The following is a 25,237-nucleotide window of genomic DNA, read 5'->3' on the forward strand; positions in this document are numbered from 1 at the left end:
TTCTGTGTCAATGTTGTCTTCACTGCAGTCATTCCCGAAGCATGGGGTATCATCGTAAACATTGATCCTGGTTTTGGGGCTGCTGGATGAACATCCATCATCCTTGCTAGTGTTGCTGTTAGGCATGGGCTCATTGCTGGTACTGGGACCTGCAGGCCTTTTGTCTAGGTACTCTTTGGTCAAACTTTCCACATTACTGAGATATTCCATAAGGGATGCACTTTCTTTTTTATGGTAGAAATAATTTTGAATGGCTCTCTTGAAATCCTCATAATCTGTCAATAAGAAATGAAAATTCATGGTTATATAAAGTTTACTCCAAACACACCTGGAATTGATGTTTTTTTAAACAATCTAATACAACTAGCCTTTCCTTATACATGTAATTATCAAGAAAAAGAGACAAAAGCTATTTTTAAAGCGCTAAGCATAGCTCAGCGCTTTATTGTCGTTAGACTTCTATTTCCGGTGCAAGGAATAACTGCCCTCTATGAGCAGAAATATACATCATTTAAACTGGTAAGAGGTATAGGGAACCAGTTATCTGGGTGACGGAAATGGCCGAGTAGATACGATTGGTTTGTGGGGCTTACGTACATCAGCACGGGATGCTACGCACTGATGAAAAAATATAGTGCGTATTCAGAAGCTAAAATATAGAAAAATAAAATCGATTCTTTGCAAGAAAATGTCAAAAACTGTCATAAATTACTGTTCAAAAGGTATAAATTGTGATTTTAACATATTTTTTTTCAGGCAAGTATCCATATACAAGTCGTGTTCAGCTTTATTTCACATCATCTTCAGAAAGTAACATATATTTAAAGAAATCTGGCCTTCGATACTTTAAATTGATATTCATTAAACATAAACCAAAATTTCAATAAGGCTCATTTCCGCCTACGCTTGCACACAGTAAATTTTCTTAGAACCAAGCTAGGTTAGCGCTTTTCAGTACTTTCAGTACTTTGATATATCTAGTTTCTAGACAGAAGATTAGCAAACATATATTTTTAGAAATGACAGTAAAATATGTACAGAAATAATTAAATAGCTTAAATTATTTAATCATATATTGCTTATTTTAATCAACATACAATAAGGTGTATATATATATATATATATATATATATATATATATATATATATATATATATATATATATATATATATATATATATATATATATATAACACCAAAGTAACACATATCAAATTGATATTTCAAGTTAATAACATAACAAGTTTTTTTATTAATAATTTAAAACATAAGATTAATATATGTGTAAAAATTCGTGGACCTATGTTATAGTTCTGAAGTCTATCAACAAACATGCAAATGTGCATAACTCAACAGAAATATCTACAGTCAGATCTTTTATGGAGTTAAAAGCGTTCATAACCCATAGTCCAGATCTACCCTAATCAGAGATTCCTACTATTCTTATCCCTATTTTCAGGAGTTTGAATCAGAGGAATCTCGGATTAAATCAACCCATATAACGTTATTGGCCTAAACATGAAAACCCCGCCGTAGCTAAATTGTAAAGTAAAAATACTTTAGAAAAACATACTCTCAGAAATGAATGCTGCAGCCGATTGTTTGACTAAAAATGTTTGTTTTCTGTCGTCTATATCAATAACAATCGGAAAAAGATCTTCGCCGAGGCCCAGTGATTTCTCCAGTCCCGCCATGTTGAACTCTTCTGATGACGTCACGCACCAAACTTGCCTAAGCTCTAGGCTACTGGTAGATTTGGTGACCTCGTTTAAAATCGAAAGTACACCGATGGTACACGTTGGTAACCAATTGCTACCGATTGCAACCATTTGCATCCGTCGGTGGCCTAACATGCCAATGGTAACAATCTGTTGAACCCTGAACGCACCTATTGTTTATGTAACTCGAGGATTTCCCATTCATAAGGCGGATCATAATTTTTATTGTTAAATACAAAACTGGCTTTGTTTATATTAGGGGGCCATTTTGATTTTTACGAATCGGATGACTGTAGCTTATAGATGGCGTCAAACCGAAGGGTGTTTCGTTGCAAAAAGAGGAAAGTTCAAAATTACTCAAACAGTTCAGTACCACCTCACTCTTGTAGATGATGACAACCTGTATGCTGTTCAATAGGTTCATAGACATAGCTGTGCAGAAAGGAGGAGTGCCAGGAGGGTCTCAGAGTTTGTAAAGCATACAAATGTTTCAACAGTAATCATACGGGAGTATTAAGTAATGCAGTCATATGGTTGGATCTAGCCAATGCTTACGGTCTCATGTCTACATGTACCAAGCTATTCCAACAACAATACAGCAATATCTTAAGGTCACTACACTTCACATGCAGGACAGTGGGACATCAGTCCAAGGATGAAAGTAGGCGTTATACAACCCCATATAGTGCGATCATGGACGATCTGTGTGTACCTTAAACGATGACTCGCGGTTTTATGAAGATTCGGCAGCATTGGTTGGTACGACAGAAGTTGCAATTACCGTTGACCTCAATCTTCAAGGAATTCAAGGTCACCAAAGTCAAGCAGTTTTTTGCGTTGCATGAAAAAATGTTAAGGTGCAAAGGTATTGATGGATGTTAAGATCGGCATGAAGGGAAAGAGGCCGAGTCTCGCCTCAGACGCGTAGAAATTGTGGGAAGTGTGGCAATAGACAAACAATGACTAAAAGTAATACTGAAGTAATACTATCGCCCAGATGAGACACGGCAAAACACGCAATGAAGAGGCAACTGGTGCAGAAAGGGGCTTGCAAAATAGAAGAGCACACAAGAATGGTGAATGCAGTTGGCATAAAGAAGCATTGAAGGTGGCTTAACTGAAAAGGAGCCTGAAAAAGTTAACCAATTTGGCAACATGGAGCATAAGGAATGACCCAAACTGCAATTTTTATGATAGACGTGGCAACCTTGAGCACATTCTGTCTTCATGTACATTAGCTCTAACATATGGAAGATACAGGTGGAGATATGACAAGGTTCTATCCGTGCTTGCAGGCGTGTTTAAAAAAATCAAAATAGAGACATCAGACGATAAACAAAATTGAGCCTAACCATGTTGAAGGAGTGGAAGGAAGAGGACTATTGGGTACCGCAAGCGACTGTCAGTTGCAAACAGATCTCATGATAAATGGCATGGATTTATAGGGCAATCTATGTAGAGAGCCTTAGGGACCGTCGGAGTAACAGGAATTGAGAGATGGCAAATTATTCGAATATCTTGGCAGAGATGCGAAATAACATCTATATGGGTAGAGATGAGGCGAGAATATCAATGGAAAGTGCAACAGTAAGACTTTTTAGTGAGTTAACATTGATAGTGTATTGCAGTGTGGACAGAAGGTGGATAGGTGGGATAGCATAGTGGTTCCTGACTTGGACTTGATAGTCGGCGCACCTCTGGCGGTTAAAGTTGACAGCGCCAAAACAACCATTGAAGGAGGATCCACCTGATGACGGGATGACACATCATTAATTTTCAAAATGTATATAAGTAACAATATTGCTCTTAGTGCAGTGCCTTTTATACTCTGTCCCAAGGCATCCTCGATTCACAATTTTCTGAATTACTCGATATTCATAAATATCACAGGGCTCAACATATGATCATTCTAAAGAATAAATGTACAAAAAATTCTTCTTTGAAAACCCCCTCTAGTATGTCAGGTTTGACACACCACTAAAGATTATAAATCTCAATATGGTTTATTTTCTTTGATATGTTATGAATTCTACTGATCAATATTAAATCAAACTAATTTAAAAATGTTTATTTTTTTAAGAATAATTTTAAGGTTAATGTTCTGGTTGTTGTGAAATTGTCAAAAAATTATATGTAAATCTCATTTATAACTTTCTTTATGGATAGCCATTGGTGAGTAATGTCACTGATGGGGACTTTGAAGTTGGATATGTTTTTCTTTATTAGGGTGAAAAGTATACCATTGATGTTGTGATTTTTGCATCATAAAATCATAAATATTTATTATCCATACTGTTTAAATTCTTTCCCTGACTATGGGTATCTCGTTCTTCATAATCAATGACACTCCTTTTTATTGTAGATTATCCAGTCTGCTTCTATCTGATAGCGGTTATGTTTCTGAGCCTAGGCCTGATAATGGGATAAACTATATTTTTCCATTTATATAACTACATGTACATAATTAAATACTGGTAATAGAATTCTTACTTTCTACCCTTCAAGCAGCCATTTCATTCAGTCTTTGGGCCAAGACTGTTGGGTTTTTTTAATACTCAGTGTCCCTTGAAATTTGATTGCTTTCTCTGTAATGAACTCTTCAGCTTTCTTACCATGCGAAGCTATTCTAGATGTTAAATGTGTATATATCTAATTGGACTTTTAAAAAAGCAAATGAGTTACCCAGTGCCTAACTGGATTTCTTTTTAGTATATTGCTGTAATATATACAGTGTATGTCTGGGTTTGTAAACAAAGTTTTCGTATTCCTTTGATTTACGATTTCAACCGATTCGGTTTAATTGAAAGTTTGCCTTATTTGGGTCATTGTAACAAGCCTTGTCTACCAGTGTGCCTATAAAAGCTCATCTAAAAGGTGTCCAGTATCAATATACATGTATTACCGTGGGAAGATGTGGAGAGGGAGAGACAGATGGTTGTTTTTTGGTTTTGTTTGGGGTTTTTTTTTTTGCATTCCTCTAGGACACTACAAATGACACACGAGCTAATATGTAACACAGCAGAAATCTTTCGGGACACAGACACCAAACTACGAATAAACTAGTACTAAAGACGCAAAAACAAGCATGACCATACAAACACCGACTAGGCATACAAGACATGATGTATGAAACACAATGAAACACAAAGAATAACTTGTATATAACAAAAGAATTGACCTATAGGACCGGTGTTGGTTTCTGTCTTTAAAAGAAGCATGTCGATTTTAGTTCCACTTCTTGAATTTAGGCCATACAAAGTTAACTCATAGGGTCTAGTTCTCATAATGTATTGTGATGAAAAAAAAAAGTTTCACGGTCGTTGTCCGAGCAGTATGATATATGGACACTCGTTTAAAGCGCTAAGCATAGCTACAAATGTAAGCGCTTTAATGTCGTTAGACTTCTACTTCCGGTGCATCAAATAACCGCCCCCTATGAGCAGAAATATGCATCATTAAACTGGTTAGGGAACCAGTTTCAGGGGTATACGCATATAGTTGTTAATATAAAGTTCGGGCTATTGTGAATCTAAGGTGCGGGGCTTATGTTCATCATTGCAGTCACACAGTGTTGAGGAAATATAGTGCCTAAACAGAAGCTGAAATATAGAAAAATCAAATTGATTTTTTTCTAACTAAGCTTGTACAAATTAAATTTCCTTTAGAACCAAACAAGGTTAGCGGTTTTCAGTATCAGTACTTTGATTACTTTAATATCTTTAAATTCTGTTTTCAACTTACTTTCTAAAACACGATACATGTACTTTATATGTGTTTATTTACAACCAGGGACATATTAGCAACTATCGATAGTCTCACGCAAAGATCATTTTATGCATCAACTTTCTGAGATGTTCAGTTCAATCACTGCTCCTGTGAAACTAGTCCCACGATTCGATCATAATTAAAAGACGGGCCTCTCAAAGCCATGAACATACGTAGCGCATTAATGAAGGAAGAGGTGGACATGCGACTCCTCAATGGCCTGCGAACGAACTGCTCATTAAAAAGGCAAGTAAATATCAAAGCTCATATTTTCTGATTCAGAGTCTCTCTGTCCCTCTGTAGTCCGTCGCTTCGTGGTCAGTCAGGGTCCGAAGTGGTCGACACTGACATAAGAGAAAGGTGAAGCGTGCTGTATTCTATCCTTAGGCTGGTCGGCCATCTTCTGCCATCCAAGCCTTTCAGTTTACGACAAGTGACATAGGATTTGATCTCGGATAGTATGAAGCTCTTAGCTCCTAGTCTTCTAAATTTTTGAGGTATAGGTTTGAGTAAAAGAGACTGCATGCAAAAAGTATTTGTAATATGTGAAAAAATATAACACTTTGGAGAATTTTTAATAACAGTAAAAAATTCTTGACAGCAAACATCTATTATTCTTTTCTTTATAATTGGAAAATGTTTATGGGAACACAATGTATTCCTGGTGTTCCCATAATTCACCAATGCTATACAATTCTGAATATTAATAAACACTGCCAAGTTGGAGCATGGCCTTTTGGCTTTGCAGTATTTGGTAAAATTTAAATAACAGGGTTTCAATATACAATTTGTGGTTCCAAGTAGTTTAATCCAGTACTTTATCATTCTAATAATTCTTACCGACCTTAATGAGAGACATTTCAATTCAATGTAAACCATATTATTACAATTTGCTTTCACTCCTAAGAATCGCTTACACAACTTAAAAAAAAAATAATTTTCAATATCATTAGCCCTGTGTGATCCCACAACTTCATAACTATAACATTAAATACGTTTTACATATGTTTCGAACAAAGCCATCATTGTTTCATTATTCAATTACAAATATTTTGTTATAGAAAGCATGGTATAGAGACACTTTGCCCTTGTTCTGCCAACCTTTTTTCAGTTTCTAGGAATTTACAATTGTACTTAAATATGACAACAAGGTAAGTAAAGCTATCGACAACATCTAGTACCTGTCCGTTGTATGACCAGTGTTCATTTGTGTATATTTACATCTACCAAGTATTATTCCTTTTATTTTTTACGGAAACTTATAGTTAATTCATAGCTCGATAGATACAGCCAGACTGAAATCTACACACCCCATTTATCGATTGGTCGAAATCTACAGGCTGAAACTGACAAGAGAGTGATAGGACTCAAAGTGACCCGCCCTGTTTATCAATTTTACTAACTTTTTATAATCAATATATTAATTAGTTGAAAGAAAGATGTAAATATAAACAATAAAATGCTTTCTTTGATGATTCATTTGGGAATTGAAGGTAGCGATCATTGAAGAAAAAAATTGCATATTTTTATTTTATTTTATTGTTTAAGTAATTTACTGCCATTTCTGAAAACAACAATTTTAGTTTTTTCCACATTAACCGTAAGATGCCATTTAGTAGTGTATTCATATAAAATATCTAACATTTTTGTAAACCATCTACAGATTCTGAGAAAATAACCATAAAGTCTGCAAATAGAAGTACAAACATTAAACCTTGAATTTCCTTTATGAGAGTGTCTCTTCACAAGAATTCATTTTCAAAATCCTTGACATAAAGATAGAACAGAATAAGTAAAAGAACTTTACCTTGCATCAAACCTATATTTCTTCAAAGTCTTCTGTAATGAAACCATTAACTAGTACTGATGCCATGATATTAGCATACATAGATTTGATTACTGACAGCAGTTTACTACGGATTCCAAGTTTTGAATGAATTTATGAGTATAGGTTAAAAATAGCATCTGTTCCTGACATGGGTTGGAAGCAAAATTGAGCATCGGATATAACATGATTTTCACAAGACCATTTTAATAATCTAGAGTTCAGAATGGATGAAAATATTGTTCCAATGTTGCTTGATCAGACTGATATATCTGACGCTGGAGTATTACGTGTGCGCTCAGGCGGTCCGGTTGGATGCCGGTGTAACGACGAAAAGTGACCCCCGTAGAATATTGACCCGGGGGTCAAATTTCTACGGAGAAAACTGACCCAGGGTCAGTATTCAATGACAACAATGGTCCTTTTTATACAGTAGAAAACCATTTCAGACATGTAGATCTACGGCCCCCACACGTTGAAAACTGACCCCCATAGAATTTTGACCTTACTTATAAACTACATAGAAATTAAAGAAATTCAAGGCGATACGTTTAGGCTGAATGTAGACCCATGTTTGGCAAGTGTCGGGGGGGGGGGGGGGTGCGAAAGCATATGAAAAATTAGATAGAACTAAGTATGTATAAGCATTATGATGTTCTCGCATGCGCTCCATTTTTGCATTATGCTCGCTTTGCTAAATAGGCCCCATTATTATACTTACTTACTTTTCCTCTCCGTGTCCCGGAGGACGCATGAGGACGTGCAACAAAAGACGCTTCTTACGTCAGTCGCTGACAACAAGCCTCTCTACAACTGTTCAACCCAAGTTCTTCTATCTCTCTCTCTCTTTCTCTCTCTCTCGCTCTCTCTCTCTCTCTCTCCGCTGTACGCCTCCAGGTGTTCCTTGGCCTTCCTCGCCTTCTTTTTCCTTCAGGAGCCCAGATCAGCGCACTTCTGATATTTGAGTTGTTGTTGCTGTTTGTTCATATAGTTGATGGTTTGATATCTTGTCTGGCCGATGTATTTTCAAAATTCTCTAAAGAAATTTCCGGTGGAATATATCAAGCTTCTCCTCATTTTTTCCGGTGGTTCTCCAGACTTCAGGGTAATACAGTAACACAGAGATGTTAAATATTCTCAGCTTGGTCTTAGTGCTATATTGGGCTGATTTCCATAAATTGCTCAGAGATGAAAAGGCACTTCTGGCTAGCCATAGTTTTTTCTGTATATCTGATTCTGTCCCTCCGGTCTTGTCTATTGTGGCTAGGAGGTAAAGGAATGATCGCACCTCCTCAACTTCTTTGCTGTTTAGGCTGATGGCATCTTTTTTTGCCATTTATCCTCATGCTTTTTGTTTTATTAATATTAACATTAATATTTTGTCCTCTATATCTTGCGACATCTTTCAGTCTAGTGGTTTTCTCTTGTATGTCGCTATAGTTTCTTGATATCAGCGACAGGTTGTCATCATAACCAAGATCTTCTAGTGTGGGCATGAATTTCCAGCGTATACCCCATTTCCTATCGTTGGTGCTTCTCATTATCCAATCGACCACAATGATGAATAGGAACCCAGACATGACACACCCCTGCCTCATTCCGGTCTGAACTTTGGACCAGTCAGTTGTTTTTTTCCGTTTTCAATGACACAGGTAGTACTTCCATCATACATTTTTCTGATGATGTTAACATATATATCAGGAATTCCATAATGCTTGGGTGTATTCCAAAATCCATCCCTTATTATGCTGTCAAAGGCTCTCTTGAAGTCTATAAAGCTTATGTATAAAGGTGCTTGCCATTATATGGACTGTTCAAGTATGTTGCTTATGATGTAAACCTGTTCTGATGTTCCCTTTCCTCTCCTATATTTAGCTTGTTCTGGCCTTAATTTGTCCTTTATCCCATCTCTAATTCTGTCTATCACTACTCTACAAAAAACTTTCGAAGGAACAGATAGTAGTGATGTTACTCTATAATTGTCATATATAGTGAGATTCCTTTTCTTTGGTATTTTGACGATGAGTGATCTTCTCCAGTCTGATAGCATCTCCTGTTCATCAATGATTCTGTTGAATAATACCGTTAGTTTTAGTGCTGTTGGTGCTACATTTCTTTTAACAGTTCTGTGCTGATGTTATATATTCCGGGGCTTTTTCCGTTTTTAATTTTTAGGATTGCTCTTTTAACTTCCTCTTCTCTTATCGGTGAAGTATCAATATCTATGTCCGTGTTAGCCTGGTCAGTACATCCTTCTGGGAGTTCTGCTACCTTTGTTGGAACATTGAGTACTTCCTTAAAATGTTCTTGCCATCTCTCTATTATCTTTCCCTCCTCAATGAGTAGTTTGCCAGTTTTCGATCTTATGCCACTTGTCTTGCTCCTTTTCTTTCCGCAAAGCTGTTTAGTCAGCTGGTATACTTCTCTGAGGTGGTTTGACTTTGCTGTATTTTCAGCCTTGCAAGCTACCTCCTCCAAGTTTTTTTCTTTTATCAGTTCTTGCTCTGATTAACGTCTTTGTCCTTTGTTCTATATTCCTCTCTCTTAATTTCTCTTATTCTTTTTTAGTTTGATCTTCCAATTTCTTCTTTTAGTTTTCTTCTTTCATCTATGGCTTTGTATGTTTCGGTATTAAGCCAATCTTTATGTTTCCTTGTCTTCAGGTCCAAGATTATTTCCGCTGTTTCGTAATATATCTCTTTCACCTGTGTCCAGTTTTTACTGATATCATTTTCTTCACCTAATAGTTGTGGAACCTGTTGTTTCTGGTTTCAAGTTGGAATCCTCTGCATACCTTGTAATCTTTCAGTCTGCTGACGTCGTACATCTTCCTGATTTTTGCTGATGGTTTTGTATTTCTGCAGAGTTTCAGCTTTATTTTCGTTATCACTAGATTCTGGTCTGAGTTGACATCTACGCCACGCATAACCCTGACATCGCATACTGATCCCATGTATCTGCCATTTACCATTACATGATCGTTTGGTTTCTATCCCTACCATTAGGAGATTCACGTGTGAGTTTATGTATGTCAAGGTGTTTGAAGAGAGTTCCGCATATGACAAGGTTGTTTAAAGCACACATCTCTGCTACTATTAACCCATTTTCATTCATTGTGCCTATTCCTTCTTGTCCTATGACCATTCTTCATTTTCAGTTCCAACTTTTGCATATGCATCGCCAATCATGAATAGAATGTCATGTTTTGGAACCCTTTCTATTTCTCTCTGCAGCTGTTCGTAAAATGTGTCTTCATCTGCCTCGTCTGCATCATTTGTTGGGCTGTATAGTTGTATTATTGTAGTTCCTATTATTATAGTAGATGATTTAATAGACAAACCTTAACTTATTGACTATGTATTGCATATTTTTAGAAGAAAAAAACCAGAAGACAGATGTAAAATTTCCATAAATAAAGCGGATATTTTAATATCTGTTTTATTTAGCTACACCGAATGTCTGACAACATAATAAAACACCGTCACACCAACAGACTTACCTTACAGGTACACATAAGACAGCGACTCGCGTGTAAATTCGGAATTTTGGATTTATCACTTTTTGCGCTAACGTTGCACTAATTGTCCGATAACTTTAACTTCAAACTCTGCATCGCCGCCATTATATGCCCAATAAAGTTGTGTAAGTACAGGAACTTATTTTAAAGGAAGTAGGACAGACCAATCCAAAGTCAGGATAAGCGAAAAGAAGAAAAAAAGGAAAACATTTTTCGCCAGTTTTCAAAATCCTAATGCGTTGGGGAGGGCAATTTAGGAATTTTTTTCTATAATTTTTTATCTGCTTCCAAAGAAGGGGGCTCCTTATAAATTCAATATTTTACTCGTAAACTTAAAAATGTTACCATGGGAGGAGAGGTTTGGAATTCGACTGCATTTGTTTAACCATAAACAAAGTGGCCAACTCTTGTAATTAAAAGCTGGAAAACAAATCAACAAATACAAATTCTTTTTTGAATGAGGACTTTTGGTCTCAATTTGGCTTGGTCCCAAATCTTGGCCTGGTATCAAATTTGGCCTGTTCCAAAATTTTTATTTTCATATTTTATTTACGTATTTGATGGTTTTATTGAATTTCACTGATTTAAGTGCAAAACACATGAATCATCACACTACATGGCTTTTAGTGTCTTATGGTGATAATTCTATTGAAACAGAGATCACTTTTTTGAGAACGGTGACAAAAAGCAGCCGTTGTTTCTACTTTAAGAAACTGCTAAAAATGAGTGTGATTGCCTGGGACACTTATATGGGAAATCCAAGTAATGTTTAAAGTTATGTAAGAATATGCCCGTATTATTTACTAGATTCATATGTCGTTTTTAGATACTAGATTTATATTCAAATGAAGTCAAAGTCAACGCCAAAGCCCTTTTAGTGTCATTGTTTCTTTGCAGTTTGTTTTCACTGTTATATACCGAAGTTTGCAAGTACATTGATTGTGAAAAATATCCAAATGAGATAACGCTTGCAATCGATCGCGGATCTAAGGGATGGGAAATTCAAACTTATTAAGGTCACTTATTAAATTTACCTATAAATTGGTATCGACCCCCCTTCCCATAAATATCCACTCCCCCCTAATACCGGATAAAATTTTCTTAATTCACGCATGTGATAAGATGTGCCTATTTCAGACCAATGGTTAATAATTAAGGTAACTCCATACTCGTAATATTTTCTGATGAAATTTGAAAAACAGAACTGATTTCAACTTAAAAGACTTAAATTTCATCAATTATTAGAAAAAATACAGGTCATCACACTTTTTGAGATGTCAGTTAAACATAAACTAAAGTATTTTAGCATCAAAAAACCGTACTTTTTTGTGAAAAGTAAAATCTTTGTAGGCAGAAACTTGTTTGTCTTGTTTAATTTTATTGTCAACTGTGTCAGAACACTAAAACTACAAAAATATTTTAAAACTAATCGTTGGGGTATGAAAAATTATAGAATTTAGACATGCAACTGAGAAAAAGGTCAGAAAAAGAGTTATTTCCCCTTAGCATCAATAAAATATATAAAAAATTGGAAATTTAAGATAAAATTTATCTGCGAAAATATCTCGAACTTAACAATAATTTAATTACTCCCATGTGATTATATTCACATAAAATGTATGAAACTATCTTGCACAAATTTTAAAGAATTCAAAGTTTTACAAAAATGTATGACATCACAGAACACTGGATCTACTTTAAGGTGAAATAACACACCTGGAAAAAGTCACTTAAATTAACAGGAAATTTATTGATAATGAAAGATATAATTATAAATAAACTGTACAAATGTCAAATAAGCAAAAAATTTGCAGTTTGGGGATAAAAAATGAATATTTAAAATAATTATTATAGTAATTAACAACAAAAGCCTCTGCGGGATCCGAACTCGGGATGTGCGGATCAATAGTCCGACACGTTATCCACTTGGCTATGAACTATGTTACATTTTTCAGTCCATAAAATCCTTTTAATAAAACGAAATGTCGTTTCGATCAGCGATCAGCCATTTTGTAATGATGTGTTATTCCACCTTAATTTCTCATTGTGATAGGGACCGTAATGAATAATTTTCTATTCCCCATTCAAATTTACTGGTATCAATTTCTGTTTACAATTTGTACGAGGTTTTTTTTCATTTAGATTGATATCGTTCCTATTCAGTTATGATTGAACAATGTACTTTAATAAAAGGAATATACCGTATAACGGGTATTTTCTGCGGCTTGAAATTTTTGCGGTTTAACCCCTAAAAGTATCAAATTATATTCTGCGTTTTGAATTTCTGCGGTTACATTAGACCGCAAAAAAAATACATATGTTTCCCAGAATTGCCTTAGGGAACGCAAACTAGAGAACCAAACTAACCCTATTGTAGCGTTTTTATTTCCGTATTAATACAAAATACTAATGTAAAATATTAGTATTCATACAAGCATGCAAATTTCTTTTATAACTATTAAAATGACAAGATACAAATACTTCAGTAGATAACTCCATTTAAAAGGAGATCAGTTTTATGCACAATGAAACTATAATCAACTGACACTATACATGTAGATCACTGATCACATGATAGAAACTTGTAGCCGACGGCCTCAGCGATCCCGCTTTTCTCAAACCCTTTGTAGATAAGTTTTTTGCAGATTTGATATCAGCATGAACTTGGACAAGCCACTCTGCCGACAATGGCTTTAGAAATGAAAGATCAACGGGTGTCAAAGTTTGGTCAGTGTTACCGTTCTCTAGCAGTTTTGATATTTGATTGGCGTACCATTTTTGAAAGCGTTCTTTTAATTCGCGTTTATAAGAATCTCTAAATTATCTTGTCGTGGACTCTTTTAATTCTGGACAATCGGCTTTGAATTTTCTCATAGCTCCGGCAGGTCCATGTTCAGCGGCGTAGTTTCCGATTATGGCTCGGTCCCTGGGTGAATAGGTCGAATATGAACCACGTTTTTTGCTCGAATATGGTGTTGTAGATTTATCCATAACTTCAGACACCCTTGTGTTACACCCTTGGATCAATCTAGGGGATAAACTTGCCGATAACTGTCCGTTAGGATTTGGATGAATACTTCCGCGCTTTACATATCTTAAAATCGACATTCTTACCGTGTTCACGGTGAACGAGAACTAACTCTCAAATTTTTTACAAGTCTACTAAATACTGCTTGTGAACTTTTCTCGGATCATTTTTATTTCATTCTCGACTAAACACACAGTCCCTATATCTGTTCAGCTATAATTGATATCACACAGTTATCATAAGATAATTAGGTGTGAAATACGACACAGAGCCCCCTTATAACGGACTGATCACGTTTGAAAATTATAGCTTGTATTTTAAATAGTGTCCAAATTAGTGATTTTTTGAAAAGAATATTTTGCGTTTTGAATTTTTGCGGATTTTTCTTATCCGCAAAATACCGCAGAAAATAAACAACCGCAGAAAATACCCGTTATACGGTATATCTTATCTTTTTTATTTGAAAAATTGAAAAACAGACTGAAATAATGATGAAAGGCAATGACAAGTGATTAGAAAAGCGAACTCAAGCTGGTTATTCGTACAAGGTTTTACGATAAAAAATCTAAGTACCAAGCAGGCAATTTACCCCCCCCCCCCCCCCACTATCACCAATCACCACCATCTCTGTATCCACCCAAAGAAAAAAGAATGAACCTGAAACAAGTAAACATAGAATATGTAATAAAATTCAGTCAATATTCTACGGGGTCGGAGAAAAATGACCAAAGCCATAATTTCTACGATGTAATCCAAGTATTCTACAACTGAGTGGGTCATTTTTCTACGTAGAATAATGACCCTTGGTCAATATTCTACGGGGGTCACCTTTCGTCGTTACACCTGACATTAAATTCTAGATGTGGGATCAAAACCTCTTGCAAATCATTGCTAAAGAGTTTAAAACATAAGTCAAGAATTTCCGCTGTGTCGTAGGAACAGCATCTGCGCTAGCCAAGGGTTTGATCCGCACCGCTTCTCACGAGCAGATCAGAAACGATGTAGGAACAGGGGAATATGTGGCTTGTTATTTTGTTCAGGTTTTTCTCAAGTGCTAGACGACCCTCATGAATTTTTTCACAGTTGCACTCAGGAAGTGGTGCACACATTAACTTCCACTTGAGGCATCTTGTCCGGGTTTTTCGCACTGCTCTCCTGATCTGCATATTTGAAGGTGTAGTGGAGCATGGTCTGAGAATTGGAATAAAAAAAAATTAACAAACTTAAACATACCACTTCTAGTTAATAGACACGTCATTTCTCTTATATTCTGAAAAATGTAAGAGTAACCGTCCGGGCTATCAACCTGTGCAAATCCAGTGGTGTACGCATTGTCTTGGTTTGCACAGATTGAGTAGCTTGTATCCTAAAGCCTAAATCATCTACCTCTGTAACAAAATTGATTCTTGACGAATAAGAAGTATGGTGTGTATTTCAAAAAGTCCAAGAAATGGTGCATAAAAAATAGGTGTTCTTATCTTCCAGCATCAATGTCTTCAGTTGCAATTTATTTAAGCGATTTTGTTTAGCAATATGTGTCTTTTTCCGTATTTTGTGTGCATTTTTTTAAATTTGGTAGAAAACCTATGTGATGATAAATAGCTTCATATGATTGCGGAAGGCGCAAAAAAGAATTCTAGGAATTCCAACCATTAAAAAGGAACCAATATCCGTAGTGCATTTGCAAGAAATTGTGAAAAATTTTGTGTCGATTGTTTGAACTTATACAACGTCAGAATTTGTGCCATGTATTACACTTTGTTTTGCTGGTTTTCTTCGTTACAGCGATATTGTCAATTTGAAAATGTCAAATTGAAATTTTCATGACACGTATATCATTGAATATTAGAAAGGGAAAAACCGATGTTAATGTTACCCCAACAACGTCATTGTATCAAAGACAGGTACATCAACTTGTCCAGTTAGTTGGTTAATCAGGTACAACATATATTAGTTTTGCCAATTTGAATTTAAATTCGGATGAATATGTTTTTCGCTCCGTTTGATAATTTAAATATCAGAATAGGTATAAGTTAATCACGCAAAATCGACCTCTTTCTTACACGAGAGCGATGGAAATATTTATAAACGTTTTGTCTCAGATTGGGGTGGACTGTAAATCATCTTGTCTACATAGTTTATGGAGGTTTGATGGTCAACAAAGTCACCATCAGATGTACGTAAAATTTTAAGATATGATTTGTTTAGGTATAAACTATTATTTCGCAAAGAAAATATCCATATATTCTAACTTTTAAATTTGGGTACTTTCCTATAATAAGAGATAAATACAGTCTTAAAATGGCCACGACCATCGAGTCCTCTTAAGAATTGGCGGTGCAAGTTCTGCCGCCGCTAACAACAGTGTACCAGATAGGCTTATTAAAGAGCATGGTAGATGACGAACTGATATTGCCAAAGTCGGGTAAATTAAAGACAGTAATAATAATACACAAGGCTTAGCATATATATCTACAAAGTTGGGAATATAATTATTGATATTTGTATCATTTCATATATTATACATTTACTGTTTATTATCCATTTGGCTCGAGGTTATAGCGAGTATCATTCCTATAATTGCCTTTACTTAATTTTACATTGAAATAATAGAAAGAATATAAATATATGAGCTTTGAAGAAATAATTACTTTGTGAACATTAAAAACTATCCAATATATGTCTGGATTCAACATACTTTTGAAATGAAAACTATCAGAATAATTAATAAACACATTTAATCTAACAATACATTTGTATACATATAAAGCCACAACTGGCGTGCTGATAGTTTCATCGGCTTTATTGTCCATATGCTAGATGTGTACTTGTTAAGAATTAGATCTTTATACATTCAAATAAAATCAAGAGGAAAAAGACGTCAACTGCAATATTCTACAATGGGGAAACTGAATTATCTCTCTTTAGATATATAACTAATGAATGTACTATGCATACTAAATAACACTATATACTAATATAGTATTCAATATTCTGTTAAGTAATAATATCAAGTTATCATCATCAATTCACTTAGGTGGATTAGAGCTAAACACACTAGTATATATAATGCCAGAAACATTCAAACTTAGGGGCTTCATATGTGCAGGAATATCTTTGAAAGTTTTTCCTTGATCACAAGGTGTTGTAAACAATATCTCTATGCTAAGTACAAGAAAGTAGCCAACTGGATGTAGCTATTTGGCAATCATAATATTTGACTGGCCACACAGTTGCTGTATTCATTGGTAACTACAGTGATTGATGATACTGTTGGATGGATGCATGTAAGGGAAGTCACTCATGTGTCAGACCGTATCCTCAGCTGTGTCAACACTGTCTTTCATATACTTCCTGTTGAAAATGTCTATGGTAGTCTGATGACACGGTCGAAGGTCAAAGTCACAAAATCCAATGGAGAACTTGCTCTCTGCAGCTTTATATATGTCTAAACCCCTGCCGATTTTCACCACCCATCCAGTGTCAAACCTGAAAAATAAAATATACTCTTTTTCTCAGTGATAACAAACACTGAAAATGAATGACACTGCTTAAAAATCCCAAAAGAGTGCCGAGTCAGAACAGTTACAACTTTGATTTCAATGGTAGAATGACAGAGTACTGGTACTGTACCAGTTATCGGCTAAGACCAGTTATCGGCTAAACTGAGAGTTCGGGTTTATAGCACGCGACAATCCAAGATTTTTTTAATTCAGTCGTCTTTTTCGAACAAAGAAAAGTAAGTTTGCTTGAAAACTTTCTTGAATATGTTTTATACATGAGCTTAAACGATCATTGTTTACCGCTGATTTTACATCTTTGCACTTTCAGCAGTGGGGGAAGTGACGTAATAAGTTAAAAATAGAATATTACCTCTTTGTGATACGTTATTATATCCCTGCTTTGATTTGACATATAAAATCAATACATTTAACATGTATAAACAAAAGGAATTCACGAATTTCCGAGAGATTCGTAGCGCAATTGAACGCCTGATTGCACAATTATGTATTGAATAGTATACGATTTGGTGTATTACCGTATGATAATAAACAAATTATTTTATGAGTTTTGTTTATAATGTATCATGACCCCCGAATACTTTAGTCTGACCTCACAAGGTTCGTAATTCAAACTACATTTAGCAGAGTATAAAATCAACATGAACACGGATTTTTACTAAGTTATTATCACGAAGCCGATAACTGGTACAGTAAACCGTAAAAACTCGGCAAATTCGGGGCGTGCTTAAAAGCACAAAACAAGATGTTTTGGGTTCTAAATAATGATATAAACTAACAGATACATAAATAAGGAGTTCACTTTTTAAAGTATGTCAATTTTTATCCAAAAATATCATTTAATAAGGAATTACGAAAAGAAAACGTTAAATTTTAGCCGATAACTGGTACAGTGCCAGTAGATGTATTAATAGTGGTGATTTACTTTAGAGTGACAAAGGTCTTGCCTCTGTTAAGGTTTAAGATGGGATCCAGCACTGATTGAAACTGAATGTTAACCCACTAGCCAGGGCTAGTAGGAATGTCATATATCTATTTTACCATTGATGATTTTATCCAAAAATTTGATAATGATTCAAGTGAACAAATGAATTTTCTTGTTCAGAATGAAATGACCAAAACTGTTGCTTTGTTTACTAGTATTTATGAGAGCATCAATATCAAACAATTAAATGTTTTAAAAAATATTTTTTTCTTAAATACAATGTTAAATGTCTTGGAAGTGTACATATACTAGTAGTACCAATTTATCCTTTTCTGTTTGTGCAGTATCAGTATAAGGAATAAGAATGCAAGAGAATATTAAGGAAAGGCTTTAACAAGAATGCAAAAAAGGCATCCAACTGGCAGAGCATAAAATACATAAAACATTAACCAACAAATCATCTAAACAGCATTTAACTTTTATATTACTGGTACTCTTACTATCAGAATTATTTACTTAATGAACCAGTACAGGCAAACTCCACAGTCACTTGCAACTAATGCCTAATAAATTTATGATTACCGGTATCACCGAATATAAACCTCACCTGATCTCTCGATCATGCAGAGTGTCAGAGTACTTGATGGTCAGCTTTATATTGTGCTTCTGTAGGCTCTCTGACAACTGTCCCAACTTATCATGCTGTTGAGACTGGAGCTCGGGATTCTGAAAACACAGAAGTCAACAAGGTTATGTCAATCTATCCTTTCTGGAAAGTTCTTTGGATATCTATAGTAAACACATTAATCCCACCCCATTCCCTTTCTCTCTAATGTCATAAAACAACCCCTGCATGTATAAGCTGCATCTGCATATGAGTGTAGTTCATCAAATTGTGTTTATATTGTTCATTTAAGACTTTTTTCATATCCTGTAAATTTTTATTTTTCTGGGCCCAAAATTGGAATGAAATAAACCTCACTTTCAGTTAAACTCTTAATAGGTCATAAAACAATCCTTGCATGTATATAAACACCAACCTCATCACTCCCAGTTAACAGCCGGATCTCTTTCACTGGAGCTTTGGATTTCACAACCAATTCACAAAATCTCAGGAAATTGTATATCTACAAAAGTTAAAACTCTTATTTCAAAAGTTACTCCAATAGATTTTCTTCTATCCATTGAGAACTTATGGATACTGTAGATTTATTTAATTTTTGGAGGTCCAGTAATCATGGATTGTCAACTTTTCACAAGTTTTGGGATGTAATTTCGTGCATTTTCTACAATGATTAATGAATTAAAACAGTGTATCCTAATTTGCTGAGAATTTAAATTCGTTGGTGAAAAAAAACCCCAAAAATCAACATAACCTGAGCCAACACAAATTCTAATGATTTCACAGTTCATACCTGATGATGAGACCGAATGTATGGATCCTCCACTTCAATTTCTGTCAAAAACTGGTTGAGGAATCTGGAAAACAGTGTCTCGTAGCTGTAACCTGTGGCATTGCTCTCAATCTGAATCTGTTCATGCTGTTTTCCAGCTACATTTAAACAAAATACATGTTGCTGAGAGAAAACATAATTTGAAATCTATATTTCAAGGTACATTTTCTTTCCTTGATAATACATATATTGATTTTATATTTATTACTTTTAAAATATTATCAAAATGAAAACATATTTATTATTGGACCCACTCCTTTTCTACATCCAGTTGAAGGGAAAGCACCCTTTTGTTTAAATATCTTCTTGGAGAAAGGGTTCAAAATGATATACATGTGATAAATATATTTTTTTCGTATTCTAATGATAATGGATGCAATGTCAAAATTTGACAATCCAAATGATATGAATCGTTTTCCCAATTAAACAAGGAATTTAAGAAGAAGGTTCAATAATATTTACATGTATTCCAGCCATAATATCGTCAACCTCTTAATCCAGAATCATACTGTATATAGGGTTATTTTCACCCCATGTAATTTTCGTCCTTTACACTTGCAAGCAGTTTTGCCCAATCTTGAATCCGCCCAGACACAGTTGTGTTTAAAGAGAGATATTTGGAGACATCAGAATTCGCCCAGTCTTAAATTCGCCGCTGCAATGAGGGCGAAAGGGTTGAAAATGGGGGCGAATATTTCCCTGTATACAGTAGTGGACTTCAATGTTTAATTACTCAACATAAATACCTGCACTAAATCTGTGAAGAAATAATTTCCATATTGTTGTATATTGAAAAAGGTTCAATATCACAGTATTAAACCTTTTAAATCCATATATCAATATATCTTGATCACCAGTATTCAAATAATTGAATGCATCATTGGCTTTATGAAGATATCAATAAACGAATTGTATTGCTGCTCCATCTGAACTATGGCACTAACTAAACAGATTCAACAATATGGTAAATTCAATCCAATAAATATAAGCACCTGTCTTCTCATCCCTGACAAACTTTTTCAGTTCCTCTGCTCTTGCCATGTACTCTAGCATCTTCTGTCGAAATTTCTCCTTTTTGGCCCCATCTGACACCCCTGAATTAAACACAAATCAACGATGAATGTTATTCCACATGCACATACATAGGACAAAATTGTAGCATGTCAATGTACTCCAGCTGAAGACTACATGATATTTCACTCTCTGCAATCTGCAATAGAACAAAGTGAAATATTTTGAAATGTTTTAATATGGGGCTCAGTGAAAAAGACATTTTCTAGTTCTTGATTAAAGAATGATCGTAATTCCTACATTTACAAAAAATAAAAAAAGGACAAATGTAATGAAAGGAAATGATTTCTCCTATTATCTGTATAACTGTCAGTTTCATCACCTCCAGCAGTATTACCTTACTTTCACCACCTCAAGCAGTATAACCTTATCTTTCACGACCTCCAGCAGTATTACCTGGCCTTTTACCACATCCAGCTGTTTTGCCTTATCTTTCATTGACTCAAGCAGTATTACCTTACTTTCATGACCTCCAGCAGTATTGCCTTACCTTTCACCACCTCCAGCAGTATTGCCTTACCTTTCACCACCTTAAGCAGTATTGATTGCCTTACCTTACACCGCCTCCAGCAGTATTGCCTTACCTTTCACCACCTCCAGCAGTATTGATTGCCTTACCTTACACCGCCTCCAGCAGTATTGCCTTACCTTACACCGCCTCCAGCAGTATTGATTGCCTTACCTTACACCGCCTCCAGCAGTATTGCCTTACCTTTCACCACCTCCAGCAGTATTGATTGCCTTACCTTTCACCACCTCAAGCAGTATTGCCTTACCTTTCATCACCTCCAGCAATAGTTGCAGTCCCTCCTGATAACATGTGACGGCCTCATCATACCGCTTGCTAGAGTCCAGCTCCACAGCTCGTTTCAGTATACTGATGGCGGAACTCTCCACTCCTTGCAATTTGTCTGCCATTTACTGTAAAATACAATGTACATGCATCTCAATATATTGGTTAAATAATAATATTTTAATAAAATAATAAGTAATACTTCATTTGCAATTGCTAGAAGCAAAACAAAGTCCAAAGGACTTGATTGCCTGACCTAAAGATACATTTGCATTGCAAAATGAAAACAACATGAAATTTTGCACAGGTCTGAGTATAAAGTAAATAAGACATAATTTAGGTGCAATCTGATTAAGATCAACTGTTCTGATACACTACTGTGTTTGAGAGTGTTAGCGTATCAGAACAGCTGATTTTAATCAAATTGCATTAAGGTGGTGACCATCTCAAAGGGCCCACATAATAAACAACAAAAAGATGAAAAGAATTTAGAGGCTACATTCATATGATGACTTTATGATATAGGATGTGCTAAGATCTAGAACTAAAATTGGAAGTCACACATTAAGGTCAAGCAAAGTCACACAATATATATGGCAGATAGAACAAAGAAGAAAAATAAAAACAAATTCTATACAAGTATTTTACATAGAGGTCTGCTATGATCTTTAGCTTTTCACATAAAAACCTAATTTAAGATAACTGTACATCACTTACCTACAGAAAAACTTATCATAAAGTCTGGGTAAGATTAGGTTGAAGGGAGAGAAAATAAGGTCCAAAACTGGATTTTAAAGCTATCTGGTATCACTTTAGCCATTGACTAAAAATAGTTTCATTACCAGGTATGTGAAATATGAGCAAAAAAGGATCAAAGGCAAATAATATATGGTCCAAACAAGGATTTTCCAAAGAGTTTCAATATGACCTTGACCTTAAATCTAGAAATATGGTTCAAGATCACTGCAAATAGTTTTTTGTGGGTGAAGTATAAAACAGATTGGGCCAACAGGGGTGAATATATGGTGGGGATAAGCACTACATGTAAGTCTGCTATTGTAAGACCTTGACCTCGGTTCGTCCCAGAAAATTGGTTCAAGGTCACTGTACACTTCACCCAAAGGCACTCTGTGGATGAATTATGAGCCAGATTGGGGTTGGGGTTGGGGTAGGGGGGGTAAATAATTTTTATGTAACATTTCATTTGAAATAGGCCTGGGGCATAACTCTTTTCATTACAATATATTTTGAATTTGTAAAATATGTATATTTCATAGACATTAAAAACCCTTTGAAAGTGTTCACAGGGAAACAATTTGAAAACTTCTACAACATTTTAGATCACCTAGCAAACTGGTAAATATCATCCACAAGACCACAACTCCTCTCACATACCCAGGCCCAAATGCATGAGAACATTTTCGCAGTGGCACAAACATCAGCACAGATAAGACTAAACATCAACATTGCCAAGACAAAGATCTTAAGAGCAAACACGCCATCAAATGCTATGTTAAATATGGAAGGAAAGGAAATTGAGGTGGTAGAAAATTTCACCTACTTGGTAGTATAGAGGGCCAGCAGTGAGGAACAAAGGCTGACATAAAAAGCTAGAATAGGATAGGCCAGAGTAGCATTCCTGCGACTTGAAAATATCTGGAAAGCAAAGGGAATTACAACATGTTGTAATCAAGTTAGACTGTAAAGGCAGGTACCTATATGGTTCAAAAACATGAAGGATGACTGTCTCTACAACAATTCAGACATTTATCAACTCATATCTGTATCTTCTAGATCAGATGGCCTAACAAAATCAGTAACATAGATTTGTGGCAGAGAACAATAAAAGCCTTGATTGAAGAAAAAATAATGAAGAGATGTAGGAGATGGCTAGGGAATATGCTACACAAGACACATTGTATCAAGGCAAGCCCTATACTGGAACCCCAAGGAAGATGCAGGAGGGGCAGGCCAAAGAACACTTTGCAGAGAGATTTGGCGGTGGAAATTTAATTAAAAGAATGGGCAAAAAAACTGGAAAAAGGTGGAAAGGATTGCACAGACTAGAGGGGCCTGGAGAAATCTTGTCAGTGGTCTATGCCCCAGAAGGAGTAGCAGGCATAAGTAAGTAAGTAAGTAAGGGGGGCAGGTATACTTTTCACATCACTTTCACTACTTATTTCCTTTTTCCTTATTTTCAATGCAATTTTTACATGGTCACAGAAAAGGGGGTGGGGGACCAACTCCATGTTAATTCAATTTTTTGTATATAAATCAAAGAAAAATCTTTGCTGTGCAAAAAAGTGGGGGGGGGGGGGGGTCGGGGGGGTCAGGCCCCCCCCTCTGATGCTACGTGCCTGATAAAGATAAAGAAACATTTTTAGATTTTTGTATCTTTTTAAAAGGCATTGCCCTCCATACTTCTTTCATCGACACTGTCTCCAAAATCCTTTTATAAGCCGCAGCCTATTGTCAGTTTAAAATATTTTGCTGTAGAGGTCTCACCTGTGTGGATGTACAGGTTACATTTAGGTCACCATATTACTTAGTTGCATTGAAATTATCAAATTTTTATGCACCTTTTCCAGGAGAATACTAACATCAAATATACAGGCTAATGCATTATTTAAAAACAGAAAAACAAAGTCAGAGACCACGAAGGGAATACATGTACTACACTTTGCCCTCGAGTTACAGGTGTGCAATGGGGTGTAACAAAATTGAAGGTTTTATATGTCTGTTTGACAGTGCCTAAGTATGAGTGGTGTCCAGCTTTTTTAATGAAGGTTATCAACTAGATATTGGAAGAAAACCATAACTGATTATAAAATATCTAGATTATAGATGCATTTCAGAACAAGTGCCTAGAAAGAAAATAAAGAATAAAATGAAAACAATTTAAAACTTAAACAATGCAAGCTGAATAACAGAAATAGCAGGACTTGATATCATCAGTTGTGAAATACAAAGATGGAATGATATTGTATATAACGTTAGGGCACATACTATGAGAGGGATATGATGATCGACTGCTAAATACCCTCAGGGTGGTGGCTTGTGGGCAAACACGCAAGAGGAAGACCAAAGACCACCTAGAGAGGACTGTTGAACAACAAAGGAACTAATGCAACTGGTTGGCCTAGCTGAACAACCACATACACAGCAGCTAAGGACAGCAAGGACAGCAAGAGATAGCCTATTATAGATGTGAAGTGTTACAGCCTGCTGGTGTGGAGAGAAAAAAAGGTTATGGTAAGATTATAGAAGGTTATCAAAAATAGAACAATATCTGTCCCTGAATTTCTTATTCACTGTTCTGCCAAATGTTCGTTCATTCAATTTGAAAGACAACGTACAGCGTACCCTGAGTAAGGGGAAATTTGCGCCTGTTTACCTTACTCACTATCTTTTCTTTGTTTAATGAAAGACGAAGACCCGACATATTGAGGCTTTTAAAATGGCATATTCGTCTCCAGCTCTTATGACTGCCAGTATGTGGAATTAGTTTCACTGTACATACAATTTCTAATTTTCATGTTCAGTCACTCTATTTTCACTTTCGGTTTCCCCGGAAGTGAGGAAAACTATAGAAGTGTGTGTGTGTTGGGGGGGGGGGGGGG

The 25,237-nt window shown here is 35.5% G+C and overlaps 1 protein-coding gene across 5 annotated transcripts; it reads right to left on the bottom strand.

The window, feature by feature from the left end:
* Nucleotides 1–16,573: 16,573 nt before the first annotated feature.
* LOC128157202 (MIT domain-containing protein 1-like) lies at nt 16,574–25,180 on the bottom strand. 5 transcript variants are annotated; one of them, XM_052819645.1, is made up of 7 exons: nt 25,021–25,180; nt 21,601–21,745; nt 20,746–20,847; nt 19,715–19,851; nt 19,340–19,426; nt 18,907–19,025; nt 16,574–17,342 (listed from the first exon to the last, which is right to left on the bottom strand). In XM_052819645.1, exons 2-7 carry the CDS (start codon nt 21,740–21,742, stop codon nt 17,162–17,164), a joined length of 768 nt encoding a protein of 255 aa, XP_052675605.1. In that variant the 5' UTR covers nt 21,743–21,745; nt 25,021–25,180; the 3' UTR covers nt 16,574–17,161. The 5 variants fall into 5 exon arrangements, with proteins under 5 accessions (XP_052675605.1, XP_052675604.1, XP_052675606.1 ...); XM_052819644.1 differs by having other exon boundaries at nt 25,012–25,180; XM_052819646.1 differs by lacking the exon at nt 25,021–25,180 and adding an exon at nt 24,624–24,781.
* Between the last annotated feature and the right edge of the window lie 57 nt (nt 25,181–25,237).

The sequence above is a fragment of the Crassostrea angulata genome, chromosome 7 (assembly GCF_025612915.1).
Source record: "Crassostrea angulata isolate pt1a10 chromosome 7, ASM2561291v2, whole genome shotgun sequence".
NCBI classification, from domain to species: Eukaryota; Metazoa; Mollusca; class Bivalvia; order Ostreida; family Ostreidae; genus Magallana; species Magallana angulata.